Source organism: Pygocentrus nattereri, chromosome 6 (genome assembly GCF_015220715.1).
Source record: "Pygocentrus nattereri isolate fPygNat1 chromosome 6, fPygNat1.pri, whole genome shotgun sequence".
NCBI classification, from domain to species: domain Eukaryota; kingdom Metazoa; phylum Chordata; class Actinopteri; order Characiformes; family Serrasalmidae; genus Pygocentrus; species Pygocentrus nattereri.
Genome location: NC_051216.1, coordinates 31,115,021 through 31,139,607, shown reverse-complemented (window position 1 = coordinate 31,139,607; position 24,587 = coordinate 31,115,021). Strand labels below are relative to the sequence as shown.

General features: G+C 38.0%; 1 protein-coding gene across 1 annotated transcript; it reads right to left on the bottom strand.

Annotated features, from left to right (window-relative positions):
• Positions 1–8,139: 8,139 nt before the first annotated feature.
• Positions 8,140–12,698, bottom strand: LOC108426019 (cytokine receptor common subunit gamma). Its single transcript, XM_017695165.2, has 6 exons — positions 12,539–12,698; positions 11,711–11,847; positions 10,578–10,725; positions 8,877–8,982; positions 8,638–8,716; positions 8,140–8,540 (listed from the first exon to the last, which is right to left on the bottom strand). The coding sequence occupies exons 1-6, from the start codon at positions 12,618–12,620 to the stop codon at positions 8,295–8,297; spliced, it is 798 nt and encodes a 265-aa protein (XP_017550654.1). The 5' UTR covers positions 12,621–12,698; the 3' UTR covers positions 8,140–8,294.
• Positions 12,699–24,587: the final 11,889 nt, after the last annotated feature.

The window sequence follows — 24,587 nt, the reverse complement described above, 5'->3', positions numbered from 1 at the left end:
CCCCAGCTGTCAGACTCTCGGCCTGTCTGCGGCTCTCTTTCCGCTGCCGCCGCCACACTTTATGTACACGCGCCGCATTTGCAAGCGATTCTTCCATTTGTCAAAGCTGTTGGCAAAGCTGTCACCCTCGCCCGGTGAAAAGCAAATAATTTATTTATTTGAGTTCAACATAATTAGAGGCAATACCACGGCGCTTAGCAGTGACACCTTTTTATGCAATCAAGTGCCAAAGTGCGAGGAGTTAAGACATGCCTGTAGGATGTGGGAAAGTTTTCTCTTTTTTAAGGCTCTAATAAAATTAAATGGCGGCAGGGTGGAGGAGGGTTTTATTTAGGTTTAGGTGTTTTTTTTTTTCCTCCTCTGCCTCCTCTGGAAATCGTAGACAGCCAGAGGATGATGATGGAAGAAAAAGGAGGACATATTTGCCTACAACGGGCTGGAATGCATCTAGCAAGGAGGCTTTTTGTTGACGTGCAGTGTGACAGTGAGGGCTTTTCAGGGCCCTCATAGAAAAGTCACACAAATTTCATCTGGGGAAAAAAAAAATTCACGTGACACCATGTGAATAGTAAGTGATCACACGTGACATACAATCACAAAAATCAAGAGTCCAACCTTCATTTATTTCAAAACAGCCTTAAGTACAGTTTATCCATTTTCAGCATCAAAGCATGTATGTAACATCGAATTGCACAGAAGCCTCAACAACTAAACATGATTTTACATTTTTCAGTATTTAGTTTGTCCGCCTTCTCTCATTGTCCAGCTTCTATTCTTTTCAAGAGACTCGCTATTTTTAGACACCTCCAAAGTTCAGCCTTAGAAGTTGGTTGCATTTTATGCTTCTCACAATCCAAGTAATGCCCAACACATTCAGTGATGCTGAGGTCTGGACTCTGGGGTGGCCACACCAGCAGCTTCTTTGTTTTATTTGCAAATTTTCTTTTCTCGCTAACAGCTCTGAGTGTTGAGTTGTCTTCTCACAGTGGAAGGATACGCCTATGGAGTGGAGGCTGATTTTCTCCTCTCTCTCAAAGATGAAAGCCTTAAGTGCTGTTGATCTGATGGCGACAGTTTTGGTGGTCTATCAGGTTTTGCACAGTTGTTAGGAGTCCCAATTTTCCTATAACATTTAAAGATTTGTGAGCTCCAGTTTTGGAGAATTTTTTTTTCCTCTTGTTTTTCTTGACTTTCCCCTTCCTTATGAAAGTCAATGATTTTATATCTAATCCCCTCAGAACTATCTCCTGAATAATGAATAACTTGTACTTAATGGTCATTTTGACTGGGAGTGAAATAAATGGAGGATGCTCTGTGACTTTTGAACAGTACTGTAATGTGAGTAACATGTGATCCTGTGGCACAATAATGTAAATACCTCTGACTATATTTGGCATAATAATGACAATAATGTTTGAACACGTGCGACATCATGTAAACAATGTGATCACGTGACATCATGTGAATAATATGTGATTATGTAACATAATAATGTGATCACAGGATGATGTGGATGTTATCATAAGAGACAACAACGAATCATTTGTGATCACATTTGAAATAATCTGAATACTATGTAACATAATGTGAATAAATTGTGATCACATGTGATGTGAATATGTGTGACATGACATCATATGAATAATATATGATCACATGGCATCATGTGAATAACATGTGATCACATGTGACATGTGAATATGATCACGTGTAACATACTAATGTGAATAATCTGTGATCACATCTGACATCATGTGAATAAGTGATCATTAAATGTGAATGACATATTAATAATTAATAATTTCATGTTACATTAATCGAAAAGACCACATGTAAAAAAACACTGTGTGACTAAATAAGGTGATTATTGACAAGTGAATCAATGTGATTTCTGCAAGTGATATGTGGGGAGGTGCTGTGAGCCCAAGAATCCAATCGGAGGTGTTTGTTTCCATTTCCGGCTATTTGGCGAAGCCACTGTATAAATGTTATTCATTCTTGCTGAGCAGTGAGGCTTCAGAGAGAAGATGTTGGTATTGGTGCCTCTTTTCTTTAACTCTAAATAATTGAATAGAAAGGAAGGCCTCTGTAGAGCTCATATTGAGTTTCTATGCCACAAATCCCACACATCACAATTTATTTCTCTGATATTCAAGAAAACAGGCTGGATGACAAAATAAAAAGGTGGCTTTCCTCGTTTCTTTGAGCCTTTGACTAAAAAAGAGCGTAAAGGAGCCCAGCACAGGTACAATATGGTCAGCCTCCGGTGGGTTTGCCAACAGTAGCATTTGTCATCCACCGTTTACTGCCTGGGGCCCGTGACAGGCTCGACGTGGTGTATTAAAAACAGGTTGATGGGACCAAAAAACAAGGCTGGTGGAAAAAGAGATTGCGGTGTTTTACATCTCCCCGTAAGTGCCTGCTTCAGGGACAGTTTATGTGCGAGAGACAGCGGCTCTTTGACACTGTCAACTTCTGTCACGTCGCCACAGTTAGTCTTCGATCATGGGGCTCCACCTGCACGCTCTTTAGGCAGCGGGTAGAAAAGTGCGAGTCTGCTTTTGCTCTTTGTGCGGAATGTCTCGGGGCCTTTATGATAATGAATCTTCCCCCACTAAAACATTACAATAAATAAAACATGCCACTCCAGTGAGGTTGAGATCTGTGTGTGTGTGTGTCTGTGTGTGTGTGTGTGTGTGTGTGTGTGTGTGTGAGTGTGTGTGCGCACGGGTGTAGCTATGTGTGTATCAATGCTGGATTTTGTTCATTTAGCGACAGTAGTTTCTCTCTCTCTCTCTCTCTTTCTCTCTCTCTCTCTCTGCACACAGCACTGTAAATGTTTAAGAGAACAATCCACCAGGGACCGAGGTTCCTTCCCATTTGCCAGGCAGTAAAGTACAATGTATAATTAAAAGTAGAAAGTGTTAAAGATGTAATTGTTAGACTGTTGATTATCATTAAGTAGTTCTAAAGAAACATGACTGTAAGCCATATTTAGCGTACTTCATTTATTAATTGAGCAAGCTGTTTGTTGCTGCTCTTATGCAATCTGGAGGGTGTAGGAGCACTTCGGCTGGCTGTAGGAAAGCTACCTAAAGAGGAGTGGCTAATCACATGATTGAATTCTGACACGGATGGCCTACATTCTTAAAAATAAGGGGTCTTAAACAGTTCTTAGCTTAGCTTAGATGTCCGTTTCTGGGATAAACTTTTCTTTAATTACAGAGATTCCTCACAGACATCCACCACATTTACCAAAATGCTTCTTTAAATGGTCATATTGCAGAAAAGTTTTTTGTACCATTTTGAGTTTGAAGTAGTATGTAAGCATTAAAAGTTTTAAAATGGACTACTCACTGTCCTTTCCATATTGTCTATCTTTGGATACAGATACATAATTTTTGTGACATCATAAAAAGCAACACACACACACACACACACACACACATATATATATATATATATATATATATATATATATATATATATATATATATATCCAGCCCACAGCCTATAGCGGTTTAGCCCCGCCCATTCACACTGAAGTTACAGGGAGCATTTCAGTCAGGATTGGTTTTTGAGTAAGTTACAGTACAGAGCAGCCAATCAAAACAGAGTTTATATATACGGTGTACACAGTCATTAATTGTCGTGTGAAATTGTTGATGGTACAGAAACTTAGAGAACTTATAAATGTCTTTACAGTAGTGGTGATATGAGTCTTAATTTCCCTTTAAGGGTGTTCATCAAAAGAATCAGGAAATTAGTCCAGTCACATTTTATTTGACAGTTTTGCTTTGAGTGTCAGAAGAACTTGAAACATAAGATTTGCAAAGCAAGTAGATTCAGACAATAGTTCTGATAACTGATAAGGCCGGTCTATTCTAAACAAACCTTATTTCCTCTCTCATTCATTTGAGCACAGCTGCTTTGTTCACTGGGCAATTCCCCACGTTCCCCCTGTGAGATAATTTCTTTGTTTTCACAAGAATTTTGTGGTCACGGTTTGCATGCCCCCCTTGGTTAGTGCTCAGGTGCTTGCAGCGGAACACTTGCACAGCCTCTTCAGCACAGCTCGGCTCAATCACATCCACCCCCAGGCTGTAGGTTTGTGCATCAAAGGAAGTTTACACCACGGAGCAGTTGGTTGGAAGAAAAAGATGAAACATTGATTAAAAAGTGTTTTTTTCTCTCTCTCCCTCTAGAAGCGCTGTAGTTTTGAGAAGTTCAAAAGCTCAATTAGAGTGAGTGAGTTACAAGTTTGGCAGGAAAAATTATTCCAGATCTCTGCTATGATCAGTGTACGAGAGCGTATTGGACATTGTTGTTAACATTGTGGTTATGAGCTGTTATTGAATTGCGAACATTGCAAGGCCTGTATGGAGTGTAAGTGAGATGCACTTAGCTCACAAGTCATGCAGCCTAACTCTAAAAGTCTTACTGTCTACTGAATTCTGCACTTGCAACACCTTCCGCACTACACACTTTGTCAAAGAACATTTCATCATGGCAGTTTCAAAGCATTTGCATTGCTTTTCACAGTTACTACCAAATGTCTGAACTCCTCAGCCACAAGAATCAATGTAATATGAAGAGCTTGTACAAACATGAAAATCTTCAGCTTTATGGTGCTGTTTCTGTGGTAGCTTCGGAAAAGTCACAAGTAAGACCTGTGAATGAAAACTGTTAGAACTAAGACTCTGACATGATTATTGTATTACATATCAAGTATGTAATTGTTTTGGGTTTGGGTTTATCTGTAAAACCTGACCAAACTGTAGAATGTCCAGTGGGAAATAACAACATAGAACCTGTTGACTTAAAACAAACCAATAAAACAAGTCAGTGGACACATGCAGAAGCAGTTTTCTTCTATTATAAGATCTATTATAAATACAGTCTTTATTATGAGATATGTACATCTAGAGCGGGGTGCCCAAACCTTTTTGTGGGCCAAGGGTCAGAAAAGGACTAAACACTGCACAAGTAAAGAAGATTGATAGGTAGTAGTTTTTTTTATAGTAAGTAGTTTATTTATAGTAGTTTGATTATAACATTACATCATATTTTGTACTAAAATCCTTCAGAAATGCAGCTATAAACTGAAAATAACATTTTAGTAAATGAGCATTTTAGAACGTTCTGTATGGTAGACGTATGTTTGTTTCCTCTTTGGGTAATGGGATAGTGTTACAGAAACTTTCTGGTGGGCCAAATCAAATGTCCTCACTGCCCAACTTTGGCCTGCACTTTGGGCAACCTTGCTCTATATTAGTCAAATCTGGACCTTGAAGTCTAAAATGGATTTTGTGAAAACTGTTAATTTACTGAACACTTAATCTAACTGATTAGACTGTTTAACTTTCAACACTCCTGATAGGGACGGGATGGTGGAAAATCTATAATACTTGAGCCTGTGATTTAATATGACGAACTGTGTTGAAAATCTCGGAGTGTTTGCAGATACAGAGTCCAAGCAGCCTTCAATCCAATTGTGCAATGAAAAAATTCAAATAAACTTTGCTGAAAGCATCAAATCATCCCATAAACAGTGCAAGGCTTGTTAATGCTATAAAACCAAAAGTGCTTAGGCCTAATTAAACACCCTAAATAGTTTTCATGGCTGAGTGAAAACAGTGTCTACAGAAGGTTTTGTTTGCACTTCATATGGCTGTAATACGGGCTCTGTGTACAGAGAGTGAAACGCTATACCATGCTTGTGTTCTTCAGGCCTGGCCCAACAAAAGCTAAGTGTAAAGGAAACACTGACTGATCTGTAAACACTTAAACAGGTGTGAACTGAAGTGTCTTGTTATCCATCAATCCATCCACATAGCAGAGTCTTTAACTTTATGAGTGTATCTCTTAATGAGCACTTGAATTATCCTCTCCTGCTCGTGTTTGTTTTCCTTCTGTCCCTCATCATCAATCATGGCTCTAAGGAGCACGTGGCAGGAGCAGATTCTCAGTGCCCTGGCTTTGCGATGGCGTCACACTGAAACTACACATCTATTATGCAGGCAGCTACGCATTAATCTTTTAAATCAGCCTTCAAATTAACCTACATCCTCCTTTTACGGTGGGCTGTGATGCTGAGAGGAGCGTGCTCCTTGCTGCCTTTGATATGTCTCAGCCATACTCATGCTCTTTAGAATAGTCAGAGTGCCCTCCTTTGTCCAGTCTCTGTATTGCACATTGTTCAGAAAAGAAGCAGATCAGATTTCTGTGGATGTTCATGGGCAAAGAAACATATGTGGCCAACCACAACACTACGATTACCGCTGTTAAATGATCAAAGGTATATTTGATAGGAAAAACAGGCACATCAGTAATAGAAAATGTTCAGGTTTTTATTAAAACAAAAAATCCTACAGCTTTTAATGGCTACACAAACTCAGACAAACCACACAGTGGCAACCAAACTTACTGAAAGCTCTTTTAGAAAGCCATTTAACCAACCGTCAAAAAAGTTCCTTAAACCTTATAGAGTGATGCCGAAACAAGCACCCAGGCACTTTTATTTTGTTATTCAAAATACCTTCAGCGCATATATTCACTTCAAACTGGCACACATCATGTCACACATCCTGTCTTTTGACTTTGTACTGTGAACAATGGGCCTCATTTACCAACCCTTCTTAAGAAGAAGCTTCTTTTTAAAACCCACTTACACAGTTTTCATGAAGATTCTGAAATTCACCAATGTTTTATTTTTTGGGATTTGTTCTTAGGTAAGAACAGAATCTATACACACTCAAAGTGCACAAAGGTGTACGCCAGAAGGAACGTGCCATGAATCTGATGTAGACTTTTTCCCTTCTCAACTTTTCTCAATAACATATTTAAGATACAAAAAACAATAATACATACATATTGAAGGATTTGTTTTGTAAAAACAACATTTATAGGTTAAAAAAAGTATTTAACAACATTAGTACTTTCTTACAAAGCTGTTGTTTACAGTTGTATCTATCTAAGTAATTAGCTTTTGTGGTTCAATTTTTGGAAATTTTGGCAAATTGTCTTCAGTTTGTGAGTGTCTGACTGATGGCCTGATTTCAAAGTTCCACAAGGTTACAACGGTTCTGCTGATGGCCATAAATTTTCAAAGGGATTCATTTCAGAAGGCCATCCAAGCATGTTTTTGAGAAACCAGTTATTCTGGCTATATGTTTGTTGTCATTGTTTTGAAACATCCATATTCTCATCAGATTCTGTTGTTTGGCTGATCCAAATAAATTATTTTCCAATATATCATGGTTTCATTCAACGTCACGTCATTCATGTCTCCTTTATGGGTATGGTTTTCTAAGGACCATAAGCACAACTCTTATTTCTCTGAATATGGCGAGCTGAATTCACAGTGTCAGACAGTTGTTTTTTTTTTTGTCTGAGCAGAGTACATTGTTCCAAGAAAGCTCTGATATGTCTAAATACTTGCAAATATGAGCAGATTTTAGATATGCATCTCTGTGCTTCCTTTTTAGCAAAGGTGTGTTGTGTGGGGGTGTAGGAAGAGTTCAATGTTAGCGGTGCATTTCATTGCTTATTGTTCCCTGTGTAATTGCTGCTCCTGCTGCTTTCAGGTCGTCTCGCAACTCTTTTCAAGTGAATGCTGGCTTCTTGTCTGGAGATGATTAGTTTTGGTTCCATGAGCTTATGGCCGGCATATTATCAAACCAATTCTGTCTGTTTGAGGTTTGAGGTGTTTGCTAGGGCTCTGTAGCTTTTTCCATTCAAGTGTTGTTTAATAATGCTGTCCCTGAGAACTTCAAGAAGTTCCTTCAACCTTCACAATTACTGCATAAAATCTTCCCATATCGAAATTTGTTTGTGCAGCATTAATATCTACAACTTCATCTCTGCATTTAACCCATCTGTACAGTGAAACACCACATACACACTAGTGAACACACACACATACTGAGCACACTTGACCAGAGTAGTGGGCAGCCCTATCCACACAGGGAGCAGTTGGGGGTTAAGTGCCCTTGCTCAAGGGCACTTCAGTCATGCCCTGAGGATTGACCCGGTGACCTTCTGGTCACAAGGCTGGTTCCCTAACCTCCAACCCATGACTGCCCAAAAATCACTCATATGTATACTGAATGCTGTGATTGAAGACTTCTCTCCTGTTCATTATGTTTTTCAAACGTCTTTGTTTATGCCTATGAGTACATACTTTTTTGTTCATATTTACAAGTACAAAGTCAAAAGACATTATTGAAGTGTATATATGCACTTGAAGGACATATTAAATTATAAAAAATGAAATGTTTTTTAATTGTCAGTATTTAAATGACAATGTAGCCTGATATGGTGTGAGAACACTGTGGCACCGCATTGACCTCAGGTGAATCATGTGAGTACATGCTGGTATTTGCAATAAGGCCTTGGTCATGGCTTTCTGGGGAAGCATTTGTAGGTTTCTGTTTTGGTTGTTCTTCAGTAATTTCAGACTTCTGATCCTCCCTCTCATAGTCCACCTCAATTTCTACTATTTCGCACTCTTCACACGTCTCTGAAAAGCTGGTGAACCACTTCAAGAGAGGGAGAAAAAGAATGAAAGTGTGAGTAATTGTTTTCCAGCATGACATATTGTTCTGTGGAAGTCCGCATCACCTCTACTGGACTTACCTGGAACTGTTCAATGTTTAAAATTCTCTCCTGAGTGTGCTTTGGATCTGGAATTATAGGAAGGACAAGTCTTCTTACCCTTTGAGGAGAGATTTATCACATCAACACACAGGCCTACTCTTAACCACTGCACTTTTTGAGCTTTGTGCAAGTTCAAAAATACAAGAGACAGTTTAAAACACGACAGACTACAACAGCTACTTTGTAGGAGATGAATAAGAAAAGATCCAGAAACTTACCGCTCCTGAGTTATTGCAAAGACAAGCAGTAAGCATGTCACTGGCAGCACAGTGACCAACAGATAGTCCCTGATGCCAGCTGATGATTTTTCTGCAATGCAGAGACCTGTTGGAAAACAGTAAGCTGTGTAAAGCCTTAATGTTGACTAGGACTGTTTAAATTATCTGTTGGGAATTTCTCTCCGCGTCTGACATTTGGCACATTTTCACAGGAAGTGGGCATTCACCTGCTTAGTCTCTTGGTAAAGTGGTTTTGAGTAACAAAAGTTTTCAGCCATGGCCACTCATGGTGAGCAGTGAACCAACCCCAACATGGCTAAACGCATCATACTGTGCAGTTTTGCACAGGATTAAGAACATTATGAGCAAAGTATGTCATTCCTTTTATGTTTAAGGTCCTGTTCATAACTCCCAGAGCGTAATGGTCAGCTATGACATGTCAACTTAAAAAATGTCCCTTTTATAGTGATGAAACATGACTGTCTAGCAATCATTTCATGGCAGTAATAACTTGTAGCTGACAGTAATCAGTGGGATTTTCCACTCTTTACTGTGTTTGTGTGCTAGTGCTACCTTAACGTTATTTCCCCTGACCCCCAGCACTGCAGGTTCACCTGCCCCAAAACACCTTATTCAGCTCATGGAGGGCTCAATAATCAGTTGATGAGCTGAATCAGGTGTTTTGAAGTAAGAAATGGTTGTAACCTTGTGAAGCTGTAAGCCACTAAATGTGGGGCTTAGAAAACTGATTTTAACAGTTGTGAAGCTTACATGTAGCCCTTTAGTGGACACTTCTAAGTTAGTCAGCATTGGCAGCTGGTACAGCTTTGTTCAACTATGTTTACCTAATATTCTTCCATTTCCACAATATACACTTTTTCCACAGCTAGGCACTTTACCCTGAGTGTGTGACACATTAATAACTTTAAAGAAATATGAAAATCATTGTTCATAATGCTGGACATGTGCAATTGTCTTTGGAAATACTGCCCTCAGCACAAGGTGTATGCTGGGGGCAGTCCACACCTCATGAGGTGAGCGTGACTATGTGTTTGTCACTCCAAATCAGTTGACCAATAGAGAGTACAGGCGAACACCCTCTTCCAAGAACCACCCCTGTTAAAAAGTGGCAAAAGTCAAAAACCAAAGCCACATTTCATAGGAAAAAGGGCGATTTCAGAAAAAAATGAAGGCAAGGACTGTAAAAATGAGTCAAAAAGTTGTAATCTTTATACATCCATTAAAAAAAAACAGTATAATAACATTCTGATCTGCAGTTAGGGGCTGTTTGAATTTTAGCACTTATCAACAACAACAAATAGACACTTTCATAATCTTAAAAGTAGGCAATATAAAATAAAAATTTTCAGTAATCAGATACTGAATGAGGAAAGCAGTGATTTTGCTCATTGTGTTTTAAACATACAGAGAATAGTGTTGTGTTTTGTGTTTGATTGTGTTATTGATGATCAAAAATTATAATAAAGGGAAATAAGTTCATTGTGGACTGCCGGTAAGGATGGCTTGCACTTGGCCGATCTCAAGAACAACTTACTATTAACAAAGAAATAGTTTACAAAAACAATTTACAAAGCTCTCCTTACTCCAAGACAAAAATAAATTAATACAAAAATTAAATAAAATTAAAGTTAATACAGAGACAAACTTAAGGCCAATAGACTGCATGGCTGATGCCTTCACCTGTGTCATTCCTCCAGTATTTCTCTTGACTCCATTCGCTCCAGGTCCCATTGATACAATGCAGCCTTGCTCGTATTCTGAAAGCATAGTTCTTCCTCATATCTGGAGCAGGCAACTTAAAGGAGAACCCTTTAATGTCATTAACAATCTGTAAAGAGTATGGATTAAAAAAATCAGCTTGATTAAAACTCAGTGAGATAAACCACATAGAGAAATTTAAGCTCTTATATTTTTGCACTTACATACTTCATTTTTAAAACAGTTGGGGCACTATGTGAAATGCTAATAAAATCAGAAAGCAGTGATAAGTGATAGTAATAGTAAATATACACTCATTCCAAATTTGATGTCTCAAACATGTCATTCCAGAGGAAGTGGTGGCTTCACACATGGGCACTAATACATACCAACCCCATACCACGGCTTTTAAACTTTCCACTGATAACGGTCTGGATTGATCTTTTTGTTCTTTGGCCTGGTAAACAACAGCTATCATTTCCATGAACAGTCTGAAAGGTTGAATTGAATATTTGAAGGTTATTATGCACCATGGAGGGTGAAATCCTTCCAACTGCTTGTTGATGATGCTCGTTGTTCATAAACTGCTGGTTTATTGGCTCATGCATTTTTTTGACTTGTGTTCGCTTGCCTCGACCCTTTCTTGCGTATAAATGACTACGCCTTTCCTGGCTGCTCCTTTTATAACCAAGCAAGACTGTATCAACTGTTTGAGATGTTCTTTTGAACATTTCACATGATTTATGGTCTTACGTTACCACTGTCCCAACTTTTTTGGAACATGTTGGAGGGGGCAATTGGAAAATAAGTGTATATTTACAATGAAGTTGATCTTGGTGTTGTCTTTATAATGTGTTCTCTGTAAATACAAGCCAATGTGGATTTAAAATTCCTCTATGAATGTCTTAGTAAATTTAAATAATTACTATAGTTTACTATAGAATACTACCTTAGTGTTACAGATTACTATAAGACAGAACCTAAAAGTGAAAATGTTTCGATTAATTGATATAGAAGGATTATACAGCACCATAAGAATCTTATAGCTACTTATAATTTTACAGTTTTTTTGTGTTTTTGTAGAGAACAGCCCTGTATAGACAGACATGCAGTACCTTCCAGGATGAGTCACAGAGATGCCTGTACTGCACATCAGCTCTGAAACACGGGTCGCTCTTTCTTTTGTCTGGATTTTCCCATGTTATCGTTATACTGTCTGATGTGTTAGTAATTCTCATATTAATAATTTTATCTGGAACGATAAAAAATAAGAAAAAAAGGCAAATAAAAAGACACAATTTATTAAACATCCTGATGATTCATATTCCATCTGATAATAATCACAGGGTAAAGTTACAACATGCATCATACAGACTTTTTTCCCTTCATGAACAGGATACCCACAGTAGCTTGTGAACACCAGCGACTTTTGATGTGGCTTCTCTCTCAGTTGTCATGCCGTGACGCACCTAACCTTATCACTGCTGTTTCAATGACTTTGGCAAAAGTTTCTCCACTATAATGCTGTCTATGTGGTGAGATGCTCCTCCCTACTTGCGTGTGACGTTCCACAATCTGTGTGAATCTGATAGAAAAACTGTTCTGTATTTCTAAGTTAGAACATTAATGTACTGTTGTAGATCCAACTGTATAATCAGTTTATATAAATACAAATGGGGTGATCATAAAGAATACTGACGTTTTCAGTTGCTAAACAACATCCTACTCAAAAAATATAGTATTTAACAGTATTTAACAACAACTTACTTGCTACTCAAATGTACTGGTTAAACAGCTTTAGCCTCTTAACCTATGTAATTAATACCAATATTCATTAAACCTGTAATATCTATGTTAATCTGGCCAGTCCCAATCTCAGCAGTTTTTAAAGGGGGGGGGTCCAAGTGAAAAAACTATCTAAGTCAAAAACTAAACAGACTTACCTGCTGAAGAGCTTTCTGCCCATATTTGAAAGCAGAGGACCACAGACAGGACGAGCAGGACCCAGCGGTTCCAGCACTTCATGACTGCTCTTCTTCACAGTCATTGAGTGAAGCGTTCTCACCCTCCCCTACATGAAGAAAGGATTGCTGCGAGATATATCACCACCACTAGAGTAATTCTGCTTTCTCACTATCACTTCCTTCCTTTCTACACCTGCCTGTAATCTCTTCATGGGACGGCTTACTGCACAGCTCCTAACATATTTAAGTAGCGTTTAAATTCTATGTACAAGTTCTTGTATAATAATTCATTGTTTAATGAATTATTCTCTCTCTTCTATCTATCTCTATAATTTACAAAGGAAGAAAAACATCTGTCAGTTCATTTTATCAAATTTTAAGAATTAAATTTTATAAGCATTTCAAACTTAAGTACAACAACAACAAGTTAGACGTGCTGGCTGAAGTAGTCTTGCCATGCAGTATCAAAGCATGGGAAACAGTCATTAAAGCTTTAAGTGGGGGAATTTCCTAAGAACATTTGGCCTTTGAATTGATCTTATTCATACAATGTTAAACTGCCAGTAAACACCCACTCTGTGATTTTAAGGTGTGTGGTAGGGGGTGCTCATTTTTTTTCTTACTATAAAAAATGCATTAATGAGTGAAGGGATGATATACAAACTCAACTGTCTTTGAACTCTAACATCAGTTTCTAACATCATTATCTTCTCATTTATGTCAAACGTAACATTCCCTTCACCCTAATATCTCAATTTAACTTTATTCACATCACTGTAATGTTATGTAATGTAACTCTTATGGTAAGATTCACTGTAAACAAAACAGTCAACCCAATGCCTCAAGAGAGCTCACCACCTGGTCCTTATCCTAGCCCTGCTGTCGAGAATCAACTTACTTTTCATGGAGTTTCACTGGACTATCCAAATAAAATGGAGTTTACAAATGTACTTGCCAAAGAACATTTTGATCTATTCCAGTGTTTCACAAGCAACACTCTTAAAAATAAAGATGCCAAAGAAGCAACAGAGCTTGGGAGCGATGTCACAGAAGAGCAACTTTTGAATGGCGGGACTTTTCTCGAAAAAACATTTTTGTCAAGTTAACGGTATAGAGTTAAAATGTTAAAGTAAGTCCACATAATGTAAAGGTTCTAAACCAATTCAAGGTGTTTAGAACTGTATGCCCAAGAACCAAGTAGGAACCTTTTTTAGAAGTGCAGATACAAGACAAGGTCTCATCTGATCTCACATATCTTGGCATATCCATCATGGATTATTAAAACAAACTTAGCATGGTTGAACAAAATTCAGAGGTCACCTGTACACCGAGGCATTACTAAGAAAGTGAATTAGCAAAGTTAAGCTGAAAGAAGATGCATCATGACGTTTGTTTCTGAGAAGCTCATAATTACTTGTAATATTCACTTCACGTTTAATCTTTTACCTGAATTTACCTTTATCTTTTTATGAAACCTAAATTGATAAAACAGAAGAACATCTTTACTAATTTCATTTCAGTCCTGCAAGAATGCAAGCCAGATAAAGCGTTCTTTGTAATTCAGTAGATGCATGTCCAAAAGTTTGTAGACAACTGCTCCTCCAGCGTTTCTTCTAAAATCATTTAATTGGGAGTTATTAATATTATTATTAATAATATTAATCATATTAATAGGGAGTTTGTCCCTCTTTTCTGCAATATCAGCTTCAACTCTTCTGTGAAAGCATTTGTGAAATCAGGTACTGATGTTCGGTGATTAGTTCTGGATCTCAAATGCCATTCCACCTCATCCCAAAGGTACTGGATGGGGCTCCTTTACTAAGTGAACGCAATGTTTCACTGTGAAAAGTGGAAAAAGCACAAGTTGATTTGAAGCAGTTTAAACTGTTGTAAAATTTTGCTTCACTTCATTTCATTCAAATACTTACAGTTCATTTCAGTTGAGTAAACCCAGTTAAATTGCCTGTTACCACATGAAGTACTTTTTAATAATAGATATCTTTCTAGAAAAGTGTATACTGGGATCACATCATATAGCTTCACAGTTGTATGCAAAAGTTACATATTTTGTTGATTTTATAAGTCAAAAGAAGTCATCACAACCTCTACAGCAAACTATTTAAAACAGATTTTCCCCAAATGCTACTTTATCATTAACTTAAAATAGTAGTTGTAATATGTTAGTAACTTGTAACATGCAAAGGTTTGGACAACCTAATTAATCAGTACTCTAATCAGCAACAACTCTTTTGGCATCACAGCTCTCACAGCTTGCAAACTCATTTTGCTAGGCAGCTGTGAGACTTTCTATTCCTGGTTTAGGATTTTCACTCTTCGCTTCTTGGTCTATGATTCATGAACCATCTTGCATGCACAGCATTTAAGGTCTGCCCACAGATTTTCAATCATATTCCGGTCAGGGGACTGTGAGGGTCATCCCAAAAGCTTCAGTTTGTATTTTCTGCAGTAATTCATGTTGGATTTTGAGGTGTTTTGGATCATTGTAGTGTTGTAGAATCAGCCTCTTTTCAGCTTTAGTTTTGTCACTGATCATTTCACAGTTACTCCAAGACTTTGCTGATATTTAGTGGAGCTCCTCGTGCAAAGTTTCCTATGCCATTGGTTGCCACACAACCACAAAGCATAATCGATCGACCCCCATGCTTGACAATTATTCTTTTCATCAAATACTGATCCCTTTTTCCCCAGGCACACTTTTGGTAACTGAGGCTAAGGAGTTACATTTTTACTTCATCTGTCAGCAGCACTTGTTTGCAAAATTCCTCTGGCTTCTCAAGATGTTAATTTGCATACTTTGGTCATGGGGTGCTTGGTCCTGGTCCTGGAGATCTACCACCCTGAAGAGTTCAAATCCAGTTGGCTTTAATATTCAGACACCCCTGAAAGCCTCCATTACCAGGATCAGGTGTGCTAGATTAAGTGTTTAAACCCCTGTTTTAGATGACATTTGTGATGAGATTGCAAGTAAGGGATCTTCCATGCAGATCAAGTTTTAGCAATGAAGCACAGCTCATGTTGCTCCAGTATTCCTGTGTCAGATAAACCTTCCTCAGGTCCATTTCTGTCATATAGGGGTTTTACTTGGCCTTTCTGGCCAGAATACAAGCAGTTTATTCAAGAGTTCTCTTGCTTTTCCAGATCTTGCTTTGACTTCCACAGTTCCTGACTGACACTTCTTAGTGACATTTCGGAAAGTAGAATTTGATGTCTTTTTTTTTTTTGATGTGACAGCCTTTTATTCCTGCTTTGAAGGCCAGTCAATTCAAATCAAAATTTATTTATATGGTGCTTTTTACAATAGCTGTTGTTACAAAGCAGTTTTACAGAAAATTTCGGGTCCAAGTCCCCATGAGCTAGCCAAGGGTGACAATGACAAGAGGTAGAAAAATTGAGAGGAACCAAAGCACAAAAGGGGAACCCATCCTTCCCTGGTCAACACCAGATAGCAAAACAAGAATAATATGGACATAGGTTTTATATATAAAGTATAAAATATAAAAAAATAGAAGTAAGCATCATTTGTTTACATTGTCACATTATCAGCTAGCTGCTTAGAGGAGCCCATGGTTGTTAAGTGTCAGGCCAAACTTGGAAGAGTCAGATAATTTAGTATGGTCTGGAATTATCATCAGCTGACAATTCCTAATGACAATAAATGACAAGTCAGTTAAGTCCTAATGAGTAAATTACGTTTTGTGACTTTAAACTGGAAGAGTGTTCAAACTTTTGCATATGCCACCGTTACTATCTTCTATTTTTAAAGTGAATCAAGTATAAAGTAACTGTGTGTTAACGTTAGCAGAACAATATAATTTTTACAAATATTTTGCTATAGAGGCTGTGCTTATTTCCTTTCACCACCAAAAATTAACAAAATATATGATTAGGAAAAGGGTACACAAACTTCAGCATTTTATAATCAATCTATCAATAATCAAGAAAGTGAGAACCGACAGTGATGTATAAAGACACAATTTCAAATGAACAAGAACACACAGCATCACTGACGCACCACTTTTATGAAGCAGCAAAAGCAATTTGAGTGCCAGGAGCTCCCCCTTCTAAAGAATTTTCCACCTGCTAAACACGAGTGAGTGAATGAATTTCAATCCAGTTCCATCGTGCACTTTGCTTCTTTAAAAATGCAGCTGTAGTTTTTGGTTTGGGCCAGTTCACAACCAAAAGAAAGTATTCTATAAATGCTGAGGTTGTATGTATTTATTGTGGTATTATCTCAATGAATGCCCCGGGTTTAAATAGGTCTTAACATGGTAATTAGTTTCTTTATACTAATTTTTCAAAGTGACACGAGAACACTTTTCCACTAAGCTTACATCTTGGTTTCCCAGAAGAATTCTAATTCTGTTACCTATTTTATCAACGTGAGGCATCAGAACAATTTCTCTGAACACCCTACCACAGTCTAAAAAACTCCCCCTGCACTGCTAGCAAAGGAGAGAAGATGGACCAGATAACCAGCTGAGTAATAAAGGCACCAAGCAAAGTAGCCTTAAGGTTCCAGCAAAATTAATGTTCTAGCATTAAAGATATATTTTAGTATTCAAATAGTATTAAAATAGAAATACATATATATTGGAACAAAAATCATAATAAGATGCAAAACAATAATATTTTTTCCTCAACAAAATGGTGATTTGACTGTCCAAAAAATATTTATGTAGTATATCTATCACATACCAGATCCTGTAACAGCATATCCTTTAACCAATTAGGGTTTTAATAATAATAATAATAATAATAATAATAATATTAACAACAACAACAACAACAGGAACAGGAACAGGAACTGGAACAGGAACATGTAGACCTGCTTATATGTGCTTCAATGTTGAAACCTCAAACTGCAATTTATCTCAGCCCAGTGTGGAAACTGTCATTTTGAAATGTGTTTTTAGGTTTGTGTCAAGAATCTCAGTCACTTTTTTACATAGAGAGGATGTGAGAAACTAACATAGGGGTAATATCAGTCACTTAAGATAACGTTCTGTACACCCTACGGGGCAAACCCTTTGTAGAGGTCACCACTCATAATGTTTTTAGCATGTAACCAATCAGTGGGGGGAGAGGCTGCTACTTAAAGCTAGACAGCAGCTAAAATAGATCTAGATATGTGACTGGAGAAAGAACCATAAGCATCTTTAAGCTCTCCAATGACGTTTAAGCTTCCAATTTGCAGGTAGCTACATCATTTCATTTAATTAGATTTATATCACCACCTACCAACTTGAGTAATGTTTGCACATGCATGTTTCAACATTCAGTATCAGTGACTCAACTTTAGAGGCTGGCCCGCTGGGTAGTTCATCAAAAACCAATAACGTTGAAGCCTTTGCTTCCAAATGCGGTTGGGAGCTAATCTCAAAAACGATCAATTCCTCGATTCAATGCATTCAGGAATTGAGAGTCAACTCTAAAGCTTTGGTTTAATTCCATACTGTGGTGTTCAAAATTGCCAGCACCTGTCTGCACACATAGTGTAAGATATTCTGCTGTTACTGTAACAACCTGTAGTCCTTTCAGACTCATAGTAGTCCAGCTGTATTTTGCTGCAGACAAAGTGGAAAACAAAGAAAAATGTAAAATTTGTATTAAAAATGGCTCATAATCAAACAACATTGTCAGTGCCAAATCATCTATTCACCTGAAGTAGTTTTCAGAGGAGAATCAAGTACTACATTTAGCAACAGTTAGCTTTCCAAATTTCTTTCCTAACGCAAATATAATTAATATTGTACTCTTTATTTTTTCAAGGTGTCCCTCTCTGTATCTTGCTTTTTTGGAATCAATATCATCCACACAATAATATCCAAATAAGCTCTTCATCCAAATAATCAAGAAAACAGGAACGATGTGCATTGACACATTGTCTTTTTTATTTAATATTATTTGTATTGATTTATTTGATTTATTATTTTTTTCACTGCATTTATGCTGTTTAAATAGACAAGTTATTATTTTTTGGTTAGTGGTTAGGTTAGTTGTCATTTCCCCCCAGTTCCTTTATTATTCAGCCACAAGAGTATTAGCAAGGTCAGGTACTTTTGAATGTTAAATGATTAGTTCTGGATCACAGCTCATCCCATAATGTACTGGATGAAGTTCCATCATTCCAGAGAACGCAGTTTCTCTGCATCACAGCCCAATGCTTTCTAAGCCCTAGCTGACACTTGGCATTCAGCATGGTGGCCTTGTATGCTCTTGTGTAGTTGCACCAGAGCAACCTATTCTACTGGCTAAGCTTTTCTACTGAATACTTGTGTCGGCAATTGATGCACATTAAAAGTAGCTGAATTCACAAATTAAAAGTGTCTGGATACTTTTTGAAAATCCTGAAACAATTTAGGTGCACCTGTACATGATGTGGGTTACTAGGGAATAGGGAATAAAGAAAGACCAAACTACTGTGCACCATTTATTCCAGTCTTTTAAAAATGAGGTTTAAAACTTCTTATAATCACTGTGGCCACGTCTCAGACTGTGTTCTAAAATGTCTTTATCTTGAAATAAGTTTTTGAAGCTAGATCTGCCACTCAGTATTCATCACCGTCCACTACAAACACACGGACCAGAGCAACCAAGTCGAGATGATCCAGCAGCTGAGAGGATTGTACACCGATCCAGTCTAGAGAGGTCAAGACAGAGAGTGAAAGGGAAAGGCAGAGTAAAAGAAGCAGGAGAAGGCTTTGAGAAAAGCTCAATTCCTCACCGGCTACAGGGCTCCTCCTCTGGGAAGGACTGTGTGTCTGAGGAGAAGTCGAGCTAAGACAAGGCCTGTCAGGAACAAAGAGTGAAATTCCAATGATATGTTTAGCTAAAAGGGTGAGAGAAAAGTGAATCAAAGCACCACAGGATCAAAGAAACACTACAGTAAAGTCAACACGGCTGCCATGGGAGCAGCAGGAGATGCATATCATTTCTAAGTTGTTCTTCAGCCCCTTCTGATGTTGGAGAATTGATTGATATTGTTGGTGGAGAGAGGTTCAGTGAAATGGCGCGTAAAGGTGGAGGGGCAGTCCTCCACAAGAGGAGGAGGTCATCACTTGATTGCGTTCAGAGTGTGGCGTTCTATGATGTGTGCCACAGTGCCAAACAGCGACATGGCACCTCCGACACGTCAACAGTTTGAGCCCACCATCATGATCAAAGCACTAGAGATGCATGTTTGTTTGCCTTTGTCATTAACTTACATTCAACTTCCATTTCAAAGTGTTTTAAACATGTTGGTTGACTTGAATGTAAGGCAACGTTTTTTCATTCCTGCTATTCATAACACGAGCAAAGTGACACATGCAGCACGTACACTGTGTCCACAGGTTTGTAGACACCTGCTTGTTAAATACATCTTCTCAATCAGGGGTATTAACAGGGTATTTGTCCCCCTTTGCTGCAGTAACAGCTTCTACCCTGAGAAGGCTTAACACTAGATGTTGGAATGTTGCTGTGACGATTTGATTGCATTCAGCTACGAGAGCTTTAGTAAGTTCAGGTACTGATGTTGGAGGATTAGTTCTGGATCTCCACCTCATCTCAGAGATGTTGGATGGAGCTCCTCACTCCAGAGAACAGTTCTACTGCTCCACAGCTCAATGCTGGGGGGCTTTATACCCTTCTAGCTCATGCTTGGTGTTTTTTTAGAAGTCTTGCTTTCTGTTTTTCAAAGAAATCTGCAGGGATATTTTTCCACACCTCCAAAGTTCAGTCTCAGAAGTTATTGTCCACTTATGATCCAAATAGTCCCAAACACGTTCAGAGATGTTGAGGTCTTTTTGTCTATTTCCTTTTCTCACTAACAGCTTCTTGACAGCTACACATCCCTTCAGACTCAAAGTATTAAGCTGTCTTCTTACAGTAGAAGGATGGACAAAATCACCTGTGGATTTTTTCAGATCTGAAGCAAGAGTGGAGCTTTAAGTACTGTTCATCTGATGGTAACAGTTTTGGTGGTCTACCAGATCTTGCACGGTTATTACACTGTTGTTGAGGCCCATTTTCTCTTCAACTTTTAATTACCCCAGTTTTAGTAATACCTGCTTTTTCATGTAGTTTAGTTTGGCCTACCCATTTCTTATCAGCGCTGTCCAAAGAAAAACAAGTATCTCCAAAATAGTAACTTTATAGGGGAAGGTAAAAACACTCCTTTCCATGTAAGTCAATGTGAAGAAGTTTTATTTTAGAGCATTTCTATTGTTCCATTCATTAAGAAATTTACACACAACGTAAAGGAGTGCTGGTGTGTTGAAATGATGTAAAAATATTAAGATGGACAAAAATGGTGTTTTTTTGTTTTTTTTTGGAAATCAACATTATGCAAGTGGGGTTTAAACCTGATCTCCTCAGAAACATCTCCTGAAAATGAATAACTTCTACTTACAGGCTATTTTGACTGAAAAACAAATAAAATAAAAGGTGGTCTGTGATGTTTGCACAGTACTGTACACTATAACTAACAATGAAACAAAAGATTTAGTTTCCAAAAGAAAAACAAAAACTTAACCTTGAGATCATGTAACCTTTACAGAGCAAACATTCTGATTGCATTGCTGCACTGCTGCATTGCATTTTGACCAGGTCACAATAAGTTAATGATAAATCTTTTCAATCTCACTGGAGTTGGTTGGTTAGGAGAACATTGAAACCTGGCTTTTCAGAGAAAACATGTTTGTCAAGAACACAACCACACCAGCCACTGTTTCCTTTCACTGACAAGGGATTTTTGAGACCTTTCCCCATATCAAAGGTTTTATCGCCTTATGTGCAGCACTGTTGAACCCTGTCATCTTACATTGTAGAGCTTTTTTTTTCCTTGTTAAGAGTCTAGACTCAGTGCTTCATTGGTCTCCTAACTGACCTGTAATAATCAAAGACATAAATGCAAGGAGGAGCAGAAGTGAAGCTTGTAAAGCAGATGACCTAGTTGCTTATCTGTCAGGGAGTGATTGATAATTGACTGACAAGAAGTTCTCTATCAAGCACTTACAGAGGTGCGCATTCAGTCAGAGCTGTCAAGATATCTTCGAAGCTGTAGTGCTTCAGTTCGTACCCGAAAGGATAAAAAGATATTATAACTGAAAGCTACTTATTGGGGCATAAATATATCAGGGAATCATGATCGCATTAGTAGAACGACATGCATTTTTATTTCAAAAAGAAAACAGTGTGGCGAAGGGTGCACGACAAGGAGACTGACTTGACAATGAAAGCCACGCAGGATCGTGTAGCAAGCCATGAGCGTATGTGTGTTGATGTGAGGCGGGCTGCTGCCTGCTAGGTGAGAGTGGTCTTTTGGGACAACCCAAAATAACAACAAAGAGTCATCAGAGTGCTAGATGAAAGGCTTGTCATGAACTATTTTCGCTCTAATGGTCTTTTTGTCACTGGCTGACAGGGTCTCCTTTTACAGCATGGGGCACTTTGACCATAGCTTTTATACATTTTTTTAACAGCATTTACAGTGTAACTGCTGTTACTGCTTTATCATATAGTTTTTTAATACTGTATCTGTGAATATGTACTTGATAAGATTATTAAATAACAAAAAAGTGCACTCTTTCTGTAAGCTTTTAAAATTTTACATTCATACACTCTTAAAGACACTTCTTCAAGGGTTCTTTAGCAAAAGGACTGCTTCTATTTAGAGGCATGTTTCTATAGAGCACCAAAACGGGTTCTGCTACAATGTCAAGATTATAATAACTCCTATCTGAAGAGCCTTTTCACCATGTAAAGAACCATTTAAGCATGAAATGGTTCTACATAGAAGTCAAAGTTCTATATTCTTTACCAATAATTACATATATATATATATTATATATATATATATGAATGTAGACCTGGACTAGCTTTTGGTTACACTGTTGGTGCTTGTATAGCTTGAGAAAAGCCTGTGGCAGTAGACCTTCTCATTTCTGTAGGTATGTTTAGTTGATATATTCTATTATAATTTCAACAGTGCCACCTAGTGGATGTATTTGGAAAAAGAAACAAAATAAATGTTTGGGGTTAGTATCTAGGAGATATATCACAATACAGGACTTGTATTAATAAACTGGGAAGCATAAGCCAAAAATTCCAAAAGTTGAGGGCTGTCCAGTAGGAACACCCATCAGCTCTTCTGGTTTGGCTTTTAGCTTAGTCAAGATCTCAAACTGTGATCCTTCAGGACCAGTGCAGTACAGTCTGGTGATTTCCAGAGTTGAGTCAAGGGTGTTGGAGCAGGAAAATCACCAGACAGAGCTGGACTCTGGAGCTAATCGATGTTCCAATTGGACAACCTTCAACTTCTGGAACGTCTGACTTTTACCTCTGGCCATGACTGTACTGGACACCTGCCCATCTGTGTGTGTTTGTGCATGTGTGGAGAGAATATGCATTTAACCATTCAGAAAATGTGACAACCCCATCTGTACAAGCTTTGTTTGCTGACAGTTGCTCAAATGGGTAACAAGGTTGAAAGGTTTTTTTTAGCATTTAAAATTTTAAACATTTTTTAGCAATTTGAAAATACACAAATAGACAAATTACCTTTAGTATCCATAACACAAGTATACAAGGACTATTTAATTGTTTTCATATATACACACATACATGAAAATTTTGTCTTGCTAGATCTGCATCTGTCAACTGCAAGTACTACTGTTGTGAAATGGAAGCACCTCAGAGCACCAACTGCGATAGACCATACAAACTCAGAGTGTGGCTGTAGACTGCTACGGGGGTTGTTTTCAGGTGTTGGCCATGAGTCCTTAATTCCAGTGATAGGAAATTTCAATGCTTCAGCAGACCAAGACATTTTGGACAATTGTATACTTCCATGCATGACTGAGCCCCTGTGCACAAAAAAAGGTCCATAAAGGCCTGGCTGGGTGAGCTTGATGTGGTAGAACTTGACTGGCCCACACAGCAATAACAAACAGTAACAATAAACAGCAATAATATATAATAGAAAAAGTGCAGTAGTGTCTTCCCCATAGAGGATGTGTTAATTTGTGGTAATGTGGTATTTTCACTTAGAAAATCAACAAAACATGATGTTAATAAACTTTTTTTACAACTGTGTAACTTTGAATGTTTAGTCCTACAGTTTGACTGAGCCGAAACATGTGAACCGATTTGTTTTCACAAATAAATTTTAAAGAATTATAATCCAAAAAGGCTGAACTTAAAGCTAAGTAAACTAAGTGCCTCCTGTTTACTGCTGGAGGAAGCAGATAATATGTCACTGCTATCCATATACGCTGCTTTCCAAAGTATCAGCATATGGAAGCAGTTGTAGATTTCCCGCTATCTGAGGACAGTTAATGGTTTTAAACCAGTCATTTTAATATCAAAGCACTTAACACGAGTATTATAATTACTTACAGGTTTGGCAATTCCGAGGCCTTGTCAGAGCCGCATTTGAAGAAAATGACTTAATATTTATCTGACATGTACAGTATGCTAGGAGTCAGACGAGGCAGCTCGCGTTACAGAAGATTGCTCAGTTATGTGGCCATTCCAGTAAATTACGTTGGCCTTTGATCTCTGCCTAAGTTGCTTGGCTTGCATGGTTTCCATTACAAAGACTTGCGAAGTCTCTCTGTTGATACTAGTAAACAAAATGGGAGACATTATGGAATGAGTGTGCCCAGCTGCGATTTCAGACCAGCCTGATTGCAGACTCTTTGAAATACTCTGGTTCAAGGGAGTCCGCCAGGCAACTGTTTCATCTATTATTTCCATATTTAGATTCTTATTTAAATTCATCTACAATTCTCTTCCAGTGCTGGACAAAGCTGTACTGTGTTAAGGCTTATTTTATTAGTATACTAAGCAGCAGGGCCAATATATCCGTGCACTGTTTAAACGGTGACCATATGTGTAGTCGCTACAGCAGAAGAGCAGATACTATATTTTGAAATTTATTAAGGGGAAAAAGTTTTATAATTACTTAAAAGTGGTTGTCTCTACCACATTCAAAATTAGACAGCACACACGTGAAAAACACATC